The sequence below is a fragment of the Ursus arctos genome, unplaced genomic scaffold, assembly GCF_023065955.2.
Source record: "Ursus arctos isolate Adak ecotype North America unplaced genomic scaffold, UrsArc2.0 scaffold_15, whole genome shotgun sequence".
Lineage (NCBI taxonomy): Eukaryota > Metazoa > Chordata > Mammalia > Carnivora > Ursidae > Ursus > Ursus arctos.
The window spans coordinates 33,170,629-33,192,887 of record NW_026622819.1 but is presented as its reverse complement, the minus strand read 5'-3'; the positions used below and the strand labels follow the sequence as shown (position 1 = coordinate 33,192,887).

General features: G+C 38.0%; 1 protein-coding gene across 1 annotated transcript in view; it reads left to right on the top strand.

Annotated features, from left to right (window-relative positions):
• CUNH5orf34 (chromosome unknown C5orf34 homolog) overlaps nt 1–22,259 on the top strand; it is a 29,363-nt gene that overhangs the window by 4,483 nt on the left and 2,621 nt on the right. Inside the window, exons 2-12 of the mRNA XM_026506910.4 lie at nt 28–261; nt 423–512; nt 2,879–3,525; nt 5,258–5,356; nt 6,449–6,572; nt 11,698–11,789; nt 12,685–12,754; nt 13,544–13,714; nt 14,112–14,206; nt 15,836–15,934; nt 21,576–21,616. Coding sequence (XP_026362695.2) covers nt 67–261; nt 423–512; nt 2,879–3,525; nt 5,258–5,356; nt 6,449–6,572; nt 11,698–11,789; nt 12,685–12,754; nt 13,544–13,714; nt 14,112–14,206; nt 15,836–15,934; nt 21,576–21,616 — 1,723 coding nt within the window. The 5' untranslated portion in view covers nt 28–66. The remainder of the gene's footprint in view (nt 1–27; nt 262–422; nt 513–2,878; nt 3,526–5,257; nt 5,357–6,448; nt 6,573–11,697; nt 11,790–12,684; nt 12,755–13,543; nt 13,715–14,111; nt 14,207–15,835; nt 15,935–21,575; nt 21,617–22,259) is intronic.

The following is a 22,259-nucleotide window of genomic DNA, read 5'->3' as shown; positions in this document are numbered from 1 at the left end:
TGTTACCCTATTTCCTATTTCCTTCAGTCTTCACCTTGGAAGGACTTTTTATCCATAGTCCTAGTAATGGCAGCTGAAGTGCGAATGGTACTTTATGAAGATGATTCAGTGCAAGTGCAATATGTGGATGGTTCCAGACTGCAGCTTTCTCCGTGTGGCTCTGAATTTTTATTTGAAAAGGCACCTCCTGTTTCAGCGCATCCTTTAGAACAGCCAGAAAGACTTCGTCAAAGGACACACTTCGTTATTAGCACTTACCGAGTAAGTAAAGATGACACAAGACCAACTCTTTCTGATACCAGAATATTGTTGAGGTAGTCAGAATATGGAAGGTAATTAGTATTCCAGATTACCGTCACTCTAAATTGATTTTCAAATTGTTTTACATTTTTTAAGTTAACATTTTGTATTTCTTTTCATAGGAGCAACTACAGCGGGCCCTAGATTTTCGAAATTCTTTTGCTGTTTGCCCTTTTTTATCTGAAAGCATCATACCTTCTAAAAGAAGAAAGGTAATTTTTTAAAGCTTTTTTTAGAAGTAATATTTGAGGACAAGTAATTAGAAACAGGTAGTTTCATCTTTAATCTTTTTCTTCATGACATTTGGGAATACACACATTGCTGTAGAATGCATAGGCTTTTATCTTTCACCAGATTAGGGTGTTCTGGTATCTTATAATTGATTGAGACCCAGAAGGTACATAGTTCATCTTCCTGCCTTTTTCTTTGTAGCCAAAGATTCTACTCAGAATTTTTCTGACTGATGACTTTTTGATTCTCAGAGGTATTCAAAATTAAGAAATTATGTGGCCATTTTTAGTAGTTTTCATGCAGTTCATGTGTAGTAGAGATGTGTAATTACTGATAGGTATACACATTTTATTTTTTTGCTTATATTCTATTTTGGACTTTTATGAATAATAATGATAACTATCATTTATTGAGGATTTACTATGTGCCAAGAACTAGGAAGGATATTAAAAATTTTTAATAACACTAGTCAGTATGGCATGAGTTCCTGATAATCAAAATGGATGTCCAGCCAGTCAGAACAGGTATATTTAGCCCCTTTTTACAGGTGAGGGAACTAAATCTCAGAGAGTTTACCTAACCTTGTTGGTGGACATTTTCTAAAAGGCAGTCAGGATTTGAACCCCATCTCTCTGACTCTGAAGACTGTCTTTTAACCACTTTCTGCTACCGTTATGATGGCAAAAGAGCCAAGAAAAATTGTAAGCTGTGACTTAGTCTATAAGGGTATTTTTCCACTATCTTTTGAATAACTTTATTCATTGAAACTGCATAATTTGCTGCTGATGCTGTAGTAGGATTATCACATAATCTAATTCTAGAAGGGAGAACTTTTTTTTTTTTTTAAAGATTCAATTATTTGAGAGAGAGAGTGAGAGAGAGAAAGCACAAGTGAGGGGAGGGGCAGAGGAAGAGGAAGAAGTAGATTCCCCACTGAGCAGGGAGCCCAGCGTGGAGCTTGATCCCAGAACCCTGGGATCATGGCCTGAGCCATGGCTCACCGACTGAGCCACCCAGGCACCCTGAAGAGAGAACTCTCTTAACTGACCAGCCTTACAAGCCAGCTTTGCCACTAACATCTATACACATAAATAGCACTGTAAGATTAAGAGGCTTTCTTGACACTAGTTTTTGTAAATTTAAGGTTTTATATAAATGGAAACTAAAATGTTTAACTGTTGGCAAGATTAATTGATTAAAAAACTGTTAAAAAAAAAGACTGTTACATGACACCTACTGTTTTTATCTTACATGATGAGATGCAGTGGGCACTGGCACCTGTCGGGAGTCCGTTTGCTGTTGGTCAGGATCAGTTTACCTTTGAGTAATCCAGTTTGTTTTGTTTTGTTTTTTTAGATTCATTTATGTATTTGAGAGCATGCACACAAGTGGGGGAGGGCCAGAGGGAGAGAACCCCAAGCAGACTCCCCAGTGAGTGCAGAGCCCAACACAGGGCTTGATCTCAGGACACATGACATGATGACCTGAGCCAAAACCAAAAGTCCAACGCTCAACTGACTGAGCCACCCAGGCGCCACTAGTAATTCAGTTTTTAAAAATGTTGCCCTTTAAGCTCCTTGGGATTTATTTTAGTGTATGGTATGCCAGGTGCTACTTAGGATAGGTACTTTATACATGTTATCTTATTTAGTCTATTTGATAGCCCTTTGAGATAGTGTTTCCCACATGCTATTTGGTAATTTCAGGACCATTTATTAAGTCATTCTCCCCTTCTCTCCTTGTTTTGAAAAGTTTATGTTATCCCATGTGACATCTTAAGATATGGTTGATTCTGTTTCCTTATTATCTGAGTTGCTCTGTCAATGATTTGTATACTAGTTCCATACCCTTTAAGTTGTGATTGCTTTTAATATAGCACATTGTGGTGTTGTTTGTACATTGTAGTGCTGGTCTCCCCTCGTTAGTATTCTTTTTCAGGGTAGACTTTTCGGAAGGGCTGAAAATCTATCTCTGATTCATTGTACCTTTTTTTTTTTTTTTTTTTAGTGGGCAGCAAAGCAAGGTTTATTGATCAGGATACATTTTAAACAAAAATATGTCTAACACTAAATATAGCCTGGATCTTTTTTTCTTTTTCTTCTCTTTCATTTTTTATCTGTGTTTGGGTTTGTTTTACATCTCTCTAAGAGAGGTAATCTTAACAACATCAGATATTCTGTGGAAAAATACATACAGGCCGACACCTTTCTCCATTTTTCATTCTCTCGGTAGTAAAACACAAACCCAACTTTAAGAGAGTTCTTACACAGTTTGTAAGCATCAAATGTATGGCAACATTGGACTGCTGATAAAATACTCCCCATCTCTCTTTCTCCCCTTCACTCAGCGTATCTTCGTTGACTTCTCAGAAGCGAGATGGCCCAGTCCTGACACTGATGATGGTGTGATTTGTACGCAGAGTGGCAGCGTGAAGATAGCCTCGTTAGATGGGCACGCATACCTTTGCCTGCCGAGATCACAGCATGAATTTACAGTACATTTTTTGTGTAAAGTAAGCCAGAAGCCAGACTCGTCTATAGTATTGTCGGAAAAGAAGAATCAAGCCAGAAAGGCCAAACTAGTTGAAAAAGCAGGCAAAATCTGTACATACGGAAGTTTATCAAGACAGAGACTGAAGAATAAAGAAAATGAACTTTACTGTCAGATCACGAAATCCAAGGAATCTTTGGAGAAGAAGAGCTGTGTGGATGGAGCTGAAGGGGAGGAGGAGCCGCCTCCTCCTGGTACAGGACACACATGTGTATACACGTGGGTGAAACAGCGCTGGCCTGTGGCCTCCTGTCCAGAGGAATGGAAATATCCTTTGTCTTTAGCACGTCTTTTTCATAATAAAATCAGCAGTGTGTCTAGAATTGATGCAGACACCACCCAGAGTAGAACGTTAACTTCCGAGATTTCAGAGGAAAGAGGAAAAGAGGTTTCTGTTCTTCCCAGGGCCCTGCTGCTCAGCTGTCCTGTCCCCCACCTGCACAGGTAATGGAAGAATGGCTTCTTTGTCATAAAGCTCTTGTCAGAGCCAGTGCTTAACTAAAGATAATTTTTCTTTTGTAGTCATCTGCTACCATTCATAAGGAAAGTTCAGTGATCCAAAACTTTGCCAATAACCGATAGTAAATCATTTCCCTAGCCAATGGGTTGCTTATGTTTCTTACTCTGTGCCCGTGCCCCGAGTGTTTATGGAAGGCTGACTATACAGTACATACTTTGTAAAGCACAGAGACTATAGAGATGACCGAGACAGAGTCCCTACTTTCTAGGAGCTTAGACTCTATGAAGGTCACTGTCACTGAAAAGATTATTAAAGTGTGCTAAATGATGGCACAGGGCTGTGGTGGTGAGCCCAGAGGAATATCAGCTGCCACTCGGTGCAGTCCATTACATTGGTTGCTGGAGCGTGGATCTGACTGGTTTATGATCCTGGGTTCTTTCTTTCATACCTAGTCTCAGAGGCCATGCCTGTCTTTGGCTAGCTGACTATAAATCGATTCATTGGACATTTTTGAAAAAAGCAGTAAACGTGGAGAGGTTTCTGGAGGCCAGATATAAACCTTTTCCCTCTACTAAGAGGTGAATAACCTAAAGATTACATGAACTTCTGTAAATAGTACAGTAGTAATGGTAATAGCTGACACAAAGTGCTTATGTACCAGGCACCTCGATACTTCACCTGTTGGATTATCATAGAAATTACATGAGGTAAGTACTGTTATCACCCCATTTTGTAGAGGAACTTGAGACACAGGATAAATAACCTGAGCAGAGTCATATAGCTAGCGTGTGTAGAATTGGGCTTTGATCCCAGGTAGTCTCTGAGTATATATTTATTATTTAAAGCAAAAACAGGAAAGTGATTTTTCAGGCTTGTCATGATTATCTAGTTAAAATTGGAAGTTCCAGTATTATAAGTACACATTGAAAGAGATTTAGGCTTCTAAATGAACAGTTTTCAATAACTTGCCAGTACCCTTAGATTAAAGTCCATTATTTTTAAACGTGGCTTAATAGGCCTTCCATTTTCTGATCCCTTCCTACATCTGTAATCCTCACCACGCTTCCCTTGCTTTTTCTACTCTGGCTCAACTGGCGTTTTTACAATCTCTAGAATGCCTGTCCAAGCTTTATTTCACCACTGCACCTGCTCTTTCCTCGGCCAGGAACACTGCTTTATCTTTCTCAGTTCACTGACTTGTGTGCATTTCCAGGTCTCAGCTGAAGCCTTTCTTCCTGCGGGTGGTTATTCTGAAGTCCCCAGATAGGATTAGGTGCTTCTACAATCCCACAGCATCCAGTAATTCTTCTTTCTTCATGTCTACTGTTCAACATCCGTATTTGATAGGAATCTTCTCTGAGGGCAGGGACCATGTCTGCTGTTTTTGGGTGTTATATCTCCTGTGTGTATGGCATAGATAGTGCAGTAAATATTTGTCGTTTGAAGCCTGAATTTTAAAGGTTAATAAAACTGTTAATTTATGTAATTGTGCTGAGACTGAATAGTGAGATTGTTAAAAATACTGAAAAAAAATACGTGGAAAAATAAGATTAGTTTTCAATTTCCTTCATACACTTTTATATTAATTTTTACTTTTCTTTGATCTAACAAGTTAAGCAAGAAATACATCTTGTTACAGTAGCACTATTTTGTTGACTTCTAAAGGTAATCATGTTGAGCGACCAGAATTATTAGCTTCTACTTTGTCCTTCACAGGTGGAATTTTTGTGAATCACTTTCACAAGGACAGCTTGCTGAAGAATACTCCTATCCTGAGCTAGTGAAAGTGGTTTGGTACAAAGGTGTAACTTACCGGTAAGGCACCTGGAGTGGAAGCTCTTGAGCGATGTCAGAGGGGAGGGGACTAACCCTGCAGATAGACTCCCACAAAAGGGCAGTTTGGCCAGGACCATCATTCTTCTCTTTGGTCCTAAATTTTATAGATCTCAAAACTTGGTTTTATGAGTGCACATAGGGGTCTTGTGACTAATTCACATTAACCATATTCACAGGACTTTTGTGACAACTCCAGAGCCAATGAGGATTAGTTTTGCTGGTGAATGAAATACTCATGTCAGTTATTTAGGATACCCCTTCCAAGCATCAGGGGATCTAGTTGTCTGAATTAGTCACATCAAAATGTTGCCTGTTGAGCATGGAATTAGAGAAGATTAGAGGCTCCTCTGTGTCTGCACTATTCCATTGAATTATTCCTACCCCACCACAAAGTACACCTCTCTGGTGACTAGAATACTAATATTGGCTAGGTTCAGGGTTTCACTACTATAAATAATGCTAAAAGAGCACTGCAAAATTTTGTCATTTGGGCTCTCCTTTTCTTCCATGAAAGCCCACTCCCTCCTGACAATATATTCTTCATGTATTTTTCAATAAAAATGGACTTGGCTGAAGTTTTTATACGTTATATACCCAATACCTTGATTGTACTTGGCTGCTTCAGATATGATCGGTCACCTTCTCTTAGAGATGGTTCCTTTTACACATGGCTAATCTCGTTCATTGGGTATTGATTCTACTAGTTTCATTATTGAAGAATAATCCTATTTTCAGGTTCTGGAGTTGTCATATTTAACTTCTTTGCAATGGGCATTTCTTTGGTGATTAGTATATGCCAGCTACTGTGATTGGCAGTGGGGGTACCAGGATGATAAAATGTCTAACTTCCAAAAACTAGGCTCAGTTGTTGAGGTAGGTACATTAACCAATTCTATGTGTTCTATTTGTTTTTTGCAAAAAATTTAATTTAGCTGGTTGGGTGCAGAGTTTAAAATTATCCATTTTGCTGGATAGGCAAAATCCCATACTACTTTGTTTGATTGATTGCTCTCATTTATGTGTTAATCTCAATTAGAAAAAAATATTTTAATGATTATTTTTCTTCCTTAGACTAAACCATAAAAATGTGAATTCAATAGAGATTTATCCTGGAGATGGATCTGTTTTCAAATCAGAGGGAGCTAATTTGGGGAGGTATTTTACATACTATTCCATTCAAGAAGGATCAGAAGAGGTAAGCTGACAATTAGGTCTCAGCTCAAGAATTTGTATATAGCTGTTTCTAAATAATTCTGAATATATATAGAAAATTTGATCTTTACATGACATGCTTGCCTACTACTACACAGTCTGGAGAATTCGTATAACCTTTTACCAGCATTGTCACAGTGATTACTAACCACCTTATTTTTACTGCATTCTTATCCTGTATTCTGCCTAAGTCATTTGCCTAAGTAATTTGTTTTTATTTTTTTTTAAGATTTTCTTCTTAAGTAAGCTCGATATCTAAGGTACGGCTCGAACTTACAACCTTGATCATGAGTTGCACACTCTACTGACCGAGCCAGCCAAGTGCCACAATTTGTTTTTGAATCAGAAGTTAAATTTAAACTTCTTATGTCATAGAATTTATCAATAGGGAACACTAAAACCAGCAGGATTACTTTGAATCAATATAGTTCTTTGAATTACTATATGCACATGAAAAGCACATTCTTTTTTTCCCCACCGTGTAACCATTTGCATACTTAAAGTACCTCTTGTGGCGCCTGGGTGGTTCAGTTGGTTCAGCTCAGGTCATGATCCTGGAGTCTCAGGATTGAGTCCTGCCTCAGGCTCCCCACTCAGTGGGGTAGTCTGCTTCTCTCTCTGACCCTCCCCCCCATGCTCTCTCTATCATTCTCTCTCTCTCATTAATAAATAAAACTTAAAAATAAAATAAAAGACCGCTTAACTCCTAAATCTTTATATACAACTAGAAAGGTGAACAAGGGGCACCTGGGAAGAAAAACCTCTCGTAGAAAAATGAGTAAACAGGGGCGCCTGGGTGGCGCAGTTGTTAAGCGTCTGCCTTCGGCTCAGGGCTTGATCCGGCGGTCTGGGATTGAGCCCCACATCAGGCTCCTCCACTAGGAGCCTGCTTCTTCCTCTCTCACTCCCCCTGCTTGTGCTCCCTCTCTCGCTGGCTGTCTCTGTCACATAAATAAATAAATAAATCTTTAAAAAAAAATGAGTAAACAGTAAGAATCGTTAAGCCATAGAAAGGCAATATAAATAACTCCTAATATGTGGAAACATACTAGGCTTTACTGCTTGCGTCTCAGAAATGCAAATTAAAATAACATGTTTTTTCACTCATGAAATTATTGAAAGGTTGATAGTGTCCACTGTGGGCAAGGGTGGAGTGAAAAGGGTGCTTTCATAGTTCTCTTTGGAGTATAATTGACTCACCCTTCATGAAGGACAGTTTGATAATATCAGGTTAAATCGGCTAGAAATTCCGCCTCTAGTTACCTATCCTAGCAGAATATTAGCACATGCAAACAAAGAAATGCGGCCAAGGATGTGGACTGTAGCCTTGTTTGTAGTAGGAGAAACCGAAGGCAGTCTAAATGCTCATCAGTAGAGAAATGGTGACGTGAGCTGTGCGGTCAGATTATGGGGACGCTGTGCAGCAGTTTAAAGGAATGAGGAAGATGTAATTGCAGAGAGAGAGAGATTGAAAGATCTCCAAGACACTGAAAAGGGAAAGTTGCAGAAGAATATGTACAGTGATATCTTTTGTAAAGAACAAAACCCCCAAACCCAAATATATTACTGTATATAGTACACATGTAAATGCACGGGGAAAGATCTGGGTAGATAAAAACCGAACTGGGTGGCTCAGTTGGGTAAGTGTCTGACTCTTGATTTTGGCTCAGGTCATGATCTTGGAGTTGTGAGATCGAGCCCGGCATCAGGCTCCATGCTCAGCAGGGAGTCTGAGATTCTCTCTCTCTCCCTCTGCCTCTCCCACTCATGCTATCTCTCTCTCTCAAATAAATAGAGAAATCTTTAAGAAAAAAAAAAACTAAAAAAAAGAACTGAAGTGGTTACTTTTGGGGAGGAGTGTGGGATTTTGTGGGGGAGGAAAAGTAGGGAGGGACTTAAATCTTGTATTTTTTTAACTTTGTTTTTTTCCAAAAAAAAATTTAGTGATGTATTGCTACTTGTATACTTAAAATTTTCAATAGGAAAGATCTGTAGAGATAAGAACTTGGTGCTCTGGAATCACATAAGGGGGGGAACCTGACCCAGTTTGGGGGAAAAATCTTCTGGAGGATGACATGGCTAAGCTACAATCTATAATTATATTTTATTTTTTAAGTAATCTCTACACCCAACGTGGGGCTTAAACTCACAACCCCAAGATCAAGAGTCCGATGCTCTACCGACTGAGCCAGGCAGGTGTCCCTAGACCTATAATTTTAAAGAAGGAGTTATACAAAAGAAGCATAGAGGTTGGAGGAGTATATAGTTGAGGGAGCATACTTGCTCACCTCCTGGCATGGCTGGCTTCTTGGTGTTACAATTTCTATTTAAATGTCATCTCCTCAAGGAGGCTTTTCCTGACTATCCAAATTAAAAAAGCTACCTGTGACACTCTCTGTCATGGTACCCTCCTCTTTTTTTCTTCCCAGCAATTAATACTATGTGACATTTTCTTACTGACTATTGTTTGTTTGCTAACTAGCCCACACTAGAAGCCCTGTCTTGTTCAACATACTATTATTGCTAGAGCATAAAAGAGGAGATAAACATCACGTAAGTAGAGGCTGGGGCAAGTGTGGAGTGTTGAAGGAAATGAAAATGCTATAGATAGACAGAATGCTGTAGAGATCTAATGTTTTGGGGAATGTCGGGGAAGAGACTAAACCACTAAGCTGGGCCAGCTCATAAATGGGACATGAGAAACCATATTGCTTTTGCAGAGCCATTGAAGGATTTAAGTAGGGAAGTGACATCCTATTTTTGTTAGGTCATTTCAGAGGAAGATAAACTGGAGTGGGGAAGAGGTAGACCAGTTAGAAGACATTTATAGCAATTCAGGGAAGAAAGCATGAGGATTAGGCAGTGGTAATGAAAATGGAAAGATAGGAATGGACACAAGAAATATTAAGGAAGCAGAACTGATGACTGACTGGATATTGGGGATGAGGAAGGAGTTGAAAATGATGACAGATTATTGACTGAATCAATGAGTGGTGGTGCCAGGCATGGTATTCAACCAAAATTTTATCAAATCTAAATTGTTTTGATGATGACTGCTTTTTTGATCTTACCAGGAGGTGTCAATAAAACATTTAAATTCTATTAGATCTCAACCCCATCTGCTTAAAAGATACTCTTAATTATAAGATGTATCCAGATTTTAGAGACGTTAAATTGTGAAAAATGAGCATCTTAGAATTGATGAAATAGAGCAGTGGAAAAGACAAGAACTCTCAAGGAACTCAGTATCCAATAGAGAAAGATGTAAATAGTTAAAATGCAATCGTTTGAATAGTTTGAGTACCTATCATGTGCCTTAGCACATTGCTAATAAATGCTGGGGATACAGAGGTCAGCAAAACAGACACAGCCCCTACCCTCACAAAACTATTCTAGCAGGGAGGACAGACATCAAGAAAAAAAGTGTTAAATCGAAATCATAATGAAAACTGAGAAGCTAGAGTGCAGGGTACTGTGCTTGTGGACATAACTAGGTATTTCACTTAGTCTGTGGGACCTCAGTAATGGCTTTCCTGAGGGGAAGGGAAAGTAGGAGTTAGGCAAAGGAAGATGATGGAGGAGGAAACTGAGTTCCAGGTAGAGGGAACACACCACAAGTATATACGAAGTAGAGAAGGAGAAAATGTGGATTTTGAAATGAAGGTAATTCCATTTTTTACATGTTAAAGTGAGATATCCAGTAGAGAAGCCTAGTAGAGATTTAGATATTCAAGTCTACGATCCAAGATAAAAGAGGAGGAACTATTTTTTGAGTACCTACTATATACTAAATTCTGTCCTGGGTGCTTTGTATATGTATTATATCATTAATCCTCAGTCTAGATGGTAGGTAGTATCCCCATTTCACAGGTTGTAGGCACTGAGGTTTATAAAAGGTTGCATAAGGGGCACCTGGGTGGCTCAGTTGGTTGGGCTCTTGGTTTCAGGGGGGTCATGGTCTCCTCTTCTGGTTGTGAGATTGAGCCCGCCTGGGTGGGGCTCCTGCTTACTGCAGAGTCTGCTTCAGATTCTTCCTCCCTCTCCTCCCCCCATCCCCCCACCCCTGCCAGTCCCTGCTGCGTGCATGCTCTCTCTCTCTCTCTCTCTCTTGAATGAATGAATGAATGAATGAATGAAATCTTTTAAAAAACCAAAAGGTTGCATGAACCTGCCCGTCATTATAGTTAGTAAGGGGCATGCCTGTCATTTGAATCCAGCTTTGTCTTAACTTCAAAGCCAATCTTCTCTCACTGATGGTAAAATACATATAGGCTATATTCTCTTGTGGTTCAAATTAGATCTGTGCTATTTCTTAGCCCTCAAAGTTCAGTTTCCTCATCTAAAAAAAATAGGCATTAATAGTACTTGTCTCAGAACTGTTTTGAGGAATAAATGAAATAAACCATGTAAAATACATAGCATAGCACCTAGCACATAGTGTCTGTTCAATAAATGTTAGCTGTTGATATTATATTTATTATGAACACAACTTTGGACTCTGCTGGGATTACCCAGGAAGAAGTCAGGAAATTAGAAAATAAGGCTGAAGACAGAGCCCGGGAAAACACAACTATTAAAGAGTCTGAGAAAGAGGGAATTCAGAAAGAATAACAAGAAAAAAATTCTTTCAATTCAAGAAACTGAGATTATAAATAATATGTTTTCCACAAACTGTAACAATAGTTCTTCCATTAATAAAATATAATAAAATTATATATTTGTTCAATTAAAATAGTTTTTTAAACCTATATAGGCTTTTTTTTTTTTTTTGGTCTAAAAGGTAAAGGGGGGCTTATATGATAAGTTTTCTGCTAATGTATAGGAAAATTAATTTGGTTGTATATTAAGTATAATCAAAATTTAAAGTGGGCAGTAAGTTACAGGGTAGTAGAATGCAACTCTTGTAACTATCCAGGAGGAAAGCTAGACTTTAAAAAAATGGGGAAAAGGAAAAGCATAAAATACCTTTAAAAATACACCTTTTACGGGCTTTTGATTAAGTTAAAATAACTGCTTGCCTTGTCACAATGTAAATATGAAATTAAAAATAAAAGTTAATAATGGCCAAGATTTATTATTGAGATACTTCACTTTAAATTAATTTTCAGAGAGAAGAGAAAACTTATTCAGTAAATAACCTTCCTCCTGATAGACCAGGAAGTCTGTTCTCTGTGTGTTCTCTAATTAGACAGGCAACCAGGTAAGTTCTTCACATTCAGCTGACTCAAGTGTTACGTGTCTGAGAATCCTGATACATTTTCTGGTGGTTAGGGTAAGATTATGAATTTGTAGGTACAGTGGAAATATGTGTCTTTGGTAAAATCTGTCAATTTTTCTGGTCTCTTCATTTATAAAATAAGGCAGTCACCTCATTATCAGAGTACTTCTGGCTTTGAAATTGAAAGTTAGATATGGAGAAACATCCATATACGACACGCACGCGCTGGCAGGAACTGAGTGCCTTTTCTCTGGGGGAGTGCATCATCCTTGTGCCTTGGAATCAGGTTGAGAATTTGGTGATGCATTTTAAATTTTCATGCTTTATTATCCTCAGAGTAATAGAGAGTCTGAGAGTCTATAGAAAACAAAGTGTAGTTTGGTACTTCAGTTCATATGTTTTTAAAATTCTGCTAATTAATTTGTGTCAGTCAGAACCATGACAGTGTATTGTTGGATTAAATTATTTATTTTTACAAACTTATGTCTAAGCAACTTCAAAAGTGGATTTGAAGGAGAATTGGTCATTTGATTTCCCACAGACCGTTGTTTCACCTCCCCAGCACCGAGACAATATGAAACCTTTCAGGTGCTGTGAATCCATCACCTCTTAGAAAGGAGCACCTGAAAATTCTCTCCATTTGGAGTCATTTCATTGCTAAAAAATTAGAGGAGTAACCTTAACTATGTAAGATTAACGCAAAGGAAAACAACCCCCTTCCAGGGGATAAAAGATTTCTGGAAGGAAAGTGTTTTGAACATATTTTAGTGGAAATGAGTTACTTGCCTAACATGTTGTATAGCAGCGAGAATGCATTGCTAGGATTGGAAAATGCCATTATTTGTAAATGGTTAAGTACTGTTTTTCATGTTCACAGAATTCTTCAACACTGTGCCAAGACAAGGCTTTCTTTAAGCCATAATTATCGCATATGCTGCTGGAAAATGGTATCTTAAAATTATTATTATTATTATTTTAAAGATTTTTATTTTTAAGTAATCTCTTTACCCAATTTAGGGCCCAAACTCACAATCCTGAGATCAAGAGTCACATGCTTCACTGACTGAGCCAGCCAGAGGCCCCTTAAAATTATTTTAAAAGCAAGATTTTTAAAATTGTTGTATTGTTTGCATATATACCTCTAAGTTCAAGTTACTTTCATCTAAGTCATGTGAGAAATTCTTTGTGATGTTAATATTGGTTTAGTCAGAAAAATATCCACTTACTAGATAAACACTGCAAAATTCAGCTTTTATGTTATACTATGTCTATAATTTATTTTTGTTTCTTTTTTCTTAGTGGAGGGGGAAGGGCAGGGGAATTGATTGGATTTGAAGTATGTGGAAACGTAGTTATTTTAAACTATGATATTACAATATTCTATTCTATTTCCATAACTGTAAAGTAAATTCTTTAACATTGACTTAGAGGAAGTGATTCTCAGAGCTTGATTTCTCTATCTGTACTAATTTAGTTATAAACCTATATGTTGCTGTAGTTCCTAATGTTTTCCTATGTTCTATGTAAAATTCAGCCAAACAGTGACTTTCCAGAGATATTAGAACTTAATCTGCTTGTGATAGACTAATTAGGGTATCCACTTCTGGGAAAGTTAAAGTATATGTAAGGATTCTACAATATTCAACTTCTGAATAAAGTGGCCTCAGAGTTTATTGATCATTTAAGTCAATAATGGATAACTCTCTTTCCTGCTATTTTTGTTAACTTGGTTTTAGGTACCTGGGATAAATGATAGCAATACACTGCCTTTGCTTTTGAGAGAATCGCTCATACATAACGTGGGAAGATTTCTTGCGTACTCTGATGACAAAGCACATGCTCTCTTTTTAGACGGCATTACTCTAACCCTACATTGGAATTTCAGCTCTCTTATTGAAAAGAGACAGGTATATTTCAGACTGAAATCTATTTTTTATTGTTTTTTATCTGTGGAAATAGAACAAAGAAAATAAAGTACCACTCTATCTCAATTTATTTTTTGAAGTATAAAATCTGTTAAAAAGCTTTAGTGATCTCATCGGATTTCCTAGCAAAAATCAGGAAGAATGACAAATAATCATTTTTATAAAGGTAACTGATTATATAGAGAAGGGCTGGTATAGAGGGATGGTTGAAAAATGCCCATAATCCATGAAAAGATAACTTTTAAACTAGCAAAATAAAGTTTAATTATTCATCTACTTATTTTTTAAATTGATAATTTAGAGAGCTTTTGTTGTGTTTTGTGTTTGTTTGTTTCAGTTTTAGAATGATAAAACTTACCTTTCCTCTTTGCTTCTTAAGGTAAATCAAGGTCTCAACTTAGGTTGGTGTAAGTTAACTTTTCCCGATGGACAAGATCAGTTAATTCAGATCGAACACCCTGGACCATATGAAAGGTACTGAAAAGCAATTTTTAAAAAACTTTTTAAAAAGATTTTATTTATTTATTTATTTGACAGAGAGAGAGCACAAACAGGGGGAGTGGCCGGCAGAGGGAGAGGGTGAAGCAGGCTTCCTGCTGAGCAGAGAGCCCGACATGGGACTCGATCCTAGGACCCTGGGATCATGACTTGAGCCGAAGGCAGACGCGTAACCAACTGAGCCACCCAGGCACCCCTAAAAATTATGTTCATGATAGTAAATAACTTTTAGACAGAGGGAGATCATATAAACATTATTTAAATGTTATATATATTTTTAGTTTTTCCAGGTAGATAATGTGCATGATGTCATTTCAACAGGTTTCAGAATTTACAGTAATATTGGCATCTAGCATAACTAAATAAATCAAGTCAGCTTTAATCATTTCCATTTGTGTTTAAGTGGTTTGTCAAAATAAATATTTTCAATATAACTGGCTTGCTGTGGAAATTGGACTGTGGACAGCTGTGTTACCAATTAACTAATTAATCGTTTAACTAATTTGAAGAAAGGTTTGCACAAATAACTAAGGTATATTTCTGTAAAGTGGAATAAAATTAATTTGCTGGTGGGCTTATGATGGAGAAGATTCTTGAAATCAGCATTTTATGAATATGCTTTTTTGCTTTTGGTTTATGAAATTTGTTATAATCAGTCAACTTGAAATGTTCTCAACATGTTAGTGATTTTACTTGAGAATATTCACAAAAGAATTGCTTTTTTACCTCAAGAATTTATTTTTCTTTTGGGATTTATTGCATTTTGGTCTAAATGCTCCAACATTCATTGCTAGTTTGAATAATTTGCATCAAAAATACAGTGTCTTGGGGCCCCTGGATAGCTCAGTTGGTTAAGCGTCTGACTCTTGATTTTGACTGAGGTCATGATCTTGGGGTCCTGGGATCTAACTTGAGATTCTCTCTCTCTTCCTGAGCCCTTCCCCTCCCTCTGCTTGCACACACACACACACACACACACACACACGTGAGCATGCTCTATCTTTCTCTAAAATAAATAAATTAATCTTTAAAAAAACAACAGTCCTTGGCAAACATTACTATTTGTTTCAGCCCATCACTTTAGATCATTCATTTTATTGACCTTGATAGTTGTTTTGTATATTCAGCGAGTTATATATAATTACACATTTATGTATGTGGGGGGGATTAATGGGTGTGTTCTGGTTTGAATTTTTTTTTTTTTTGGTGGGTTTTTTTTAAATTTTAGAAAGCAAATGCTCACATTTTCATTATAAAACATAATGAAACTCATTTTACTTTGTAAAAATGAAAGGAGACTTTAGACATTTGAATTTGAATTTTGAGTGAAATCCAAGTATCACTTTGTTCTGATACTTAAATCTTATCTTTATTAATCGTGACTATGAATAAATCATTTTATACTTGATGAATAATGAGAAAAACTTGCCTTTTCCATTTCCTTTAAAAAAGATTCAAAAAATTGCCCAGTAAATGCCTCACTTGGGAATTTCTTTATCCTTTTTCCCCAAGTTATCTTAATGATTTTTACTTTTTAAAAAAATGCTTTTATAAATATTATACAAGCTCATTTTTCAAGTATTTCTTTTAATGTTTTCAATCTAGATATGTGACAGCAGTTACATCATGGTGCAGAAGACTGACCCAGACTAGTCAAAGAGAGATGCCCACATATCCTTCATCTTCCGTTGTTGAAGAAAATTGGTATTTATATTTCTTTTAAACTTCATCTGTGTAGAAGAAACACAAAAAATTAAAAATGTCAAATGGCAAACTCTAAGACTTTTCCTGACAGCTTAAGCTTGAAAGTGTTTTATCTTTAATCAGACATCTAATTTATTACATTTCACTGTATTTTATCTGAAGGTCAGAAAATTGCATTGAAAACTTCATATCAAAATGGGTGACACTTTTATTTATTTATTTATTTAAATATTTTATTTATTTATTTGATAGAGAGACAGCCAGTGAGAGAGGGAACACAGGCAAGGGGAGTGGGAGAGGAAGATGCAGGCTCCTAGCGGAGAAGCCTGATATGGGGCTCGATCCCAGAACACTGGGATCACTCCCTGAGCCGAAGGCAGACGCTTAACGACTGAGCCACCCAGGCGCCCCTGTGGGTGACGCTTTTAATGTGATAAATTCATCCTGAAAACTTTATGGAAAAATTTAGAGGAGATTTTTTTTAAAATTTTAGTAATATTGAAAGAAATAAAATGTTGATTAACATAATAAACTTTCGGAAAAGTTGATTTTGAAATCATTTCTATCATATTAATTACCTTTCCCAAATTAACCGGGATATCAACAAATAAAGTATTTTAGTCCCTCCTGCGTGCCTTCCAGCATGCAAGGGACTGGAACTGGGCTTCAAAGGAATATTTAGGGAAATTAAGTCATTTTAAGGAAGGAACAAGGACAGAGGTAAAAAGCATATATTGTCCTGTGAAGACAGTGAGAGAACAGTTTTTATGGAGCAGAGCTATCTGTTAGGCCACAGTGTGAGTTTCGATGGGTAGGAATGGGTCTTGTGATCAGTAGAGGAGCTCCGACTCGGTGGAATTATAAGTTCTTAAGTAGAACGAATGGCAGAAGGAAAGGTCACTAGGAGGGTTAGTGTCCCTGAGAGGACAATCTGAATATACACTTTTTGAAAGTTTGCCTACACCACTTCGCTTTTCCAAAAGACCTGCATCAGCGTGTACCTGTTTTTCCTTGGACGTACCACCCTGAACACTCCGGATCTCGTCTGATCTCAGAAGCCAAGCAGGGTGGGGCCTCGTTAGTACTTGGATGGGAGTATGTACCTGTTTTTGCTAACCAAAAGAAATCCAAAAAGGATATTCACTTTTAAGAAAAACGGCAAAAAGTGAAAGTAGCATTCAACATTTGTTTTGCAGTGAGCTCTTATAGAGGCAGCGTGCACCCCAAGCAGGGAGAGCGGTACCTCCAAGCTCCTTCCCTGGGAGCTACACTCAGCACCTCAGCTTCAAGCCACCTTGGCTTTGAACGTGTCTGTGAGCCTCTGTGTTTTATCTCAACTTATTTTGTGTGTCCATTAGCAAGATGTGTCCATTCGCAAGGTATCAGAAAAAGCCTTAGGTTAGTTTTTGGGTGTGGGAATGATAAAAAAAAGTTTTCCATAAACGTTAATGGGAATTGTTTTTCAGCTTTATACCATTTCAGTTTATGAAAGTTTTCATAGGGACACTCTACTTTTGGAGAGTGGAGGAAACCTGTACTGGAAAAGAGGGATACCAGGAACAATTTAGGAAGCTTTAAGGTAGTTTGTCGGGTGTCTTAGAATAGCATGATGAAAAAAATATAAACATTAAGCCTGATTCTTACCACCTTTTCCTAAGTTACTTAGAGGAAGAGATACAAATCAAATCAGTAGATGTTATTTGAATATCTTAGGTATCCTAAAGATTCAGCTTTCCAGATCTTCCATCCTTCAGCTACAGCCTGTTTGGGAGCAGAAAGATTGCCCAAGTAGCTAGCAAAAAATGTAGTTGGGATGAAAGGAAAATTGTATATGACTATAAGATTGGTCACTTCATCATTGCTCAGCTGACACGGTTTTTAAGATGCTAGCCTTTTCATATGAAGGCTTTGAAGGGGATAACTGTCAAGACATACTACAAAGTCAGGACGTGAGGGAAGTGCATATTGGTGAAAGTAGCTCTGGGGAGAAGCAACAAGGAGCAGCAGAAAGACAGAGGAAGGGGCGCTGGGTGGTTCCGTTGGTTGAACGACTGCCTTCAGCTTAGGTCATGATCCTGGAGTCCCAGGATCGAGTTCCTCATTGGGCTCCTTGCTCAGTGGGTAGTCTGCTTCTCCCTCTGACCATCCCCCCCATGCTCTCTCTCTCTTATTTTCTCTCTCAAATAAAAGAAGGAAGGAAGGAAGGAAGGAAGGAAGGGAGGGAGGGAGGGAGGGAGGGAGGGAAGAAGGAAGGAAGGAAGGAAGGAAGGAAGGAAGGAAGGAAGGAAGGAAGAAAGGATGGATCGAGGAAGAGTAGGGAGAGGAGATGCAGTCCCTGACAATAGCTCCATTTCCCTTGCAAAGCCTAAGACATCTCCACTGTGATTTGTTTTCTTGTCAAAGAAGGTGGGTTGAAGGAAGAGAAGTGATTGCACAATGAAGAGCTACCTGAATTTATTTCAGTACTTTTTTTCCAACTCACCTTCTATTATTAATTTACTGATTCAACTTTTTAATAGGGATGCTAGTCAAAAAAATAGAACAGCAGATAGTTCACAAGAAGTTGGTTCATCATATGAGCAACAGCATTAAAGGTAGTTTGTATTGTTTGCTTATGGCCAGAAAAATATGTCATATGTGGGGAGAAAAAGGTGTTTTGCAATGATGAAGAATCAGCAGACTTTGAAGTAAGTCATATCCAAGTCTTTACCACAGATGCTTAAAATGCTGTAAGATCTCTTTCATTCTCCATCCATAGACTAGAGTACAAGAGTGCAAGCTGACAGGGAGGTGCGTGTGTCCCACTGTAATAAAGCCAGTGAAGCAGACCAGTTCTGTACCCCTTTGTGAACTGTGAAGAGTATTCTAGTGACTTGAATAGAGAGATCTTTTAGATATTAAAGTCCTCGTTAACTTTGCAGAGAGCTAGTTGAGTTACACTATTTTCTAGTTGGGTCCACTGCTCTTATTTCATTCTAGCTTAACGAGGAAAAAGAACACACATGTAAGAGATTCTGCTGGAGTTGTACACATTTAGCTCTCTGCCCCAATATCTGTTTCTGTGGAACATGGTAAGAGTTAATGTTCATCGTGTTAACCCTTCCAGCCAAGGAGAAGAGAATGTTTAGTATACTGTGTTTAAGAAAACATTAGGTAGTCTATTCCAGAAGAAATTTAATAGAAAATACTTATTATGTTTTGGGGCGCTTGGGTGGCTCAGTCTGTTAAGCGTCCAACTCTTGATTTTGGCTCAGGTCATGATCTCAGGGTTGTAAGATTGAGCCCCGTGTAGGACTCTGTTGTTAGGCATGGAGCCGGCTAAGATTCTTTCTCTCCCTCTGCCCCCCACCCTCTCCTTCTAGGAAGGAAGGAAGGAAGGAAGGAAGGAAGGAAGGAAGGAAGGCAGGCAGGCAGGCGGGACGGCGGGTGGGCATGGGATCGAAAGGAGGGGAGGGGATGGAAGGGAGGGGAGGAACAGAGGAAAGAAGGAAAGGAAGGAAGGAAAGAAAAGGGAAGAAAGGGAGGAAGGACAAACGAATTTATTATGTTTTGACACCTAATTCAACTGTGTAAAATCTTGGCTCTCCAAAACTGTTTCCTAAGAGTTCCATATAAATGAAGTCTTATTATATGTGCAAAGTTCAGGAAAAAAAGAAAAACATCCTTTCTCCTGAAAAAGACAATCTAGGTATGAAGATCAGAAAATTAAAGACTTCAAGAGAAGGTATTGCAGATAAGTATATGATTAGTTAACATAAGGCTATAGGAACCAAGGAAGGAGAGAGGACTCCTTTCATAGAAGTGATAGGATTTTACCAGGTTTTTTTTTTAAAGATTTTATTCATTTATTTATTTGAGAGAGGGAGAAGGAGAGAGTGTGTGCATGCACGTGCATGCAGGAGTGGGGGGAGGGCCAGAGGAGGATGGAGAGGGACAAGCAGACTCCCTACTGAGCATGAAGCCTGGTGGGGGGCTTGATCTCAGGACCCAGAGACCATGACCTGAGCCATAATCAAGAGTCAGCTGCTTAACCAACTGGACAACCCAGGCGCCCCCAATTTTAGTAGGTTTTTAAAGTTTGAGGAGGAAAGCAGAGGGAATGCCAGCTTAGTATTAAAAAGTTGTAGCAGGTTGGACCTGTGGGTGCACAGGGTCCTAGAGGAATGGGGCCTGGCACTCCGGCAGGATATGGTAGAGGGAGAAAAGAGCATGAAGGCTTAAACAAAAAGCCATGATTTTAGATGTGATATCTAGATTTTTCATTCCAGTTTGTTTTTGTCTTTTCTTGGTTAGATACCAGTCTTTTAAATTCTTGCATTTTAGTGAGAAAGCTAACTTTTCGTGAATGTTAGCAGCTTATTGACTTAATATTTGCAAATGGTCTGTTTGGGCAGGTAAAATTAGGTAATACAAGGTTTCAAACAGGGCAATTTTTTCCCTTTTCATTTCCTTTTTTTATTAACTGTATAATGTCCCTCAAGTTATGGCAGTGTACCTTGTTAAATTTCCAAAGTGTACCATTTTTTTTTTTTTACTGTGCTTCAAATAAATAGAAAAAATGGTTATAAAAAAAAAGAGTTGTAGCAAGAATGCCTATTACCTTCAAACATCAATACTGATTCAAAAGTCCTTGAGGTGGGGACTTTAATTCATTTTCCTTATTCATTAAAAGCATTCAAATAAGTATCGGTTGAGTCAAGATGATGTGTTGCTAAATAAAGCCAATATAAAGAGAATTCTTTTTTTTTTAAAGATTTTATTTTTAAGTAATTACACCCGACATGGGGCTTGAACTTACAACCCTGAGATTAAGAGTCACACGCTCCACTGACTGAGCCAGCCAGGAGGCACCCCTATAAAGAGAATTCTTTTCTTTTTTTTTAAGATTTTATTTATTTGACAGAGAGAGAGACAGGCAGCGAGAGAGGGAACACAAGCAGGGGGAGTGAGAGAGGAAGAAGCAGGCTCCCAGGGGAGGAGCCTGATGCGGGGCTCAATCCCAGAACGCCCGGGGATCACGCCCTGAGCTGAAGGCAGACACTTAACAAAACTGAGCCACCCAGGCGCCCCTATCAAAGAGAATTCTTAACTTCTGTGCTCTTCTATCTAAAATTCTGAACTTTATTTTTTTCATTTATTTTTTTTAAATTTTTTATTATGTTATGTTAGTCACCATACAGTACATCATTAGTTTTTGGTGTAATGTTCCATGATTCATTACTTGCATATAACACCCAGTGCACCATGCAATATGTGCCCTCCTTAATACCCATCACTGGCCTAGCCCAATCCCCCATCCCCGTCCCCTCAGAAGCCCTCAGTTTGTTTCCCAGAGTCCATAGTCTCTCGTGGTTCGTTCCCCCTTCTAATTACCCCCCATTCATTCTTCCCTTCCTTCTCCTGCCAATCTCCCTGCTATTCCTTATGTTCCATAAATGAGTGAAACCATATGAGTGTCTTTCTCTGCTTGACTTATTTCACTTAGCATAATCTCCTCCAGTGCCGTCCGTGTGGCTGCAAATGGTGGGTAATTGCTCTTTCTGACGGCTGAGTAAATCGAGTATGCTGATTTGAAATATTGTGGCTATAAAAGAATCAGACAACTATCATGAACTTACTTTTTCTTTTTCTTTTTGCACAGGTCTGTGGCTTCTGAACTTGAAAAGATAAAGAAGTTTAACTGTATCCTTTAAACTGAATTTATTGTCCTGCATAATTACTCCCTTTCCATTCTAGGCCAAAATCAAGTCAGATGCTCAACTGACTGAGCCACCCGTGTGCCCTGCATGGGTTTGTTTCTAGGCTCTCTATTCTGTTCCACTGATCTATGTGTCTGTTTTTATGCCCATGTCATACTTTTTTGATTACTATAACTTTGTGATATAGTTTGAAATCAGGAAACATTATGCCTCCAGCTTTGTTTTTCTTCAGATTGTTCTGGCTTTTTGGGTTCTTTTGTGGTTCCACAGAAATTTTAGGATTGTTTATTCTATTTCTTGGTAAAATGCTGTTGGAATTTGATAGAGATTGCATTGAATTTGTAGATTGCTTTGGGTGGCATGGACATTTTTACATTAATTCTTCCAGTTCATGAGTACAAAGTATCTTTCCATTTATTTGTGTCTTCTTCAGGTTCCATCATAAATGGAAGTTCCATAAATGGAAACTTTCAGTATATAGATCTTTCACCTCCTAGCTTAAATGTATTCCTAGGTATTTTATTCTTTTTGATATAATTATAAATGGGGTTATTTTCTTAATTTCTGATAGTTACTAGTATATAGAAAATAATTGATTTTTGTATATTGATTTTATATCCTGAAAC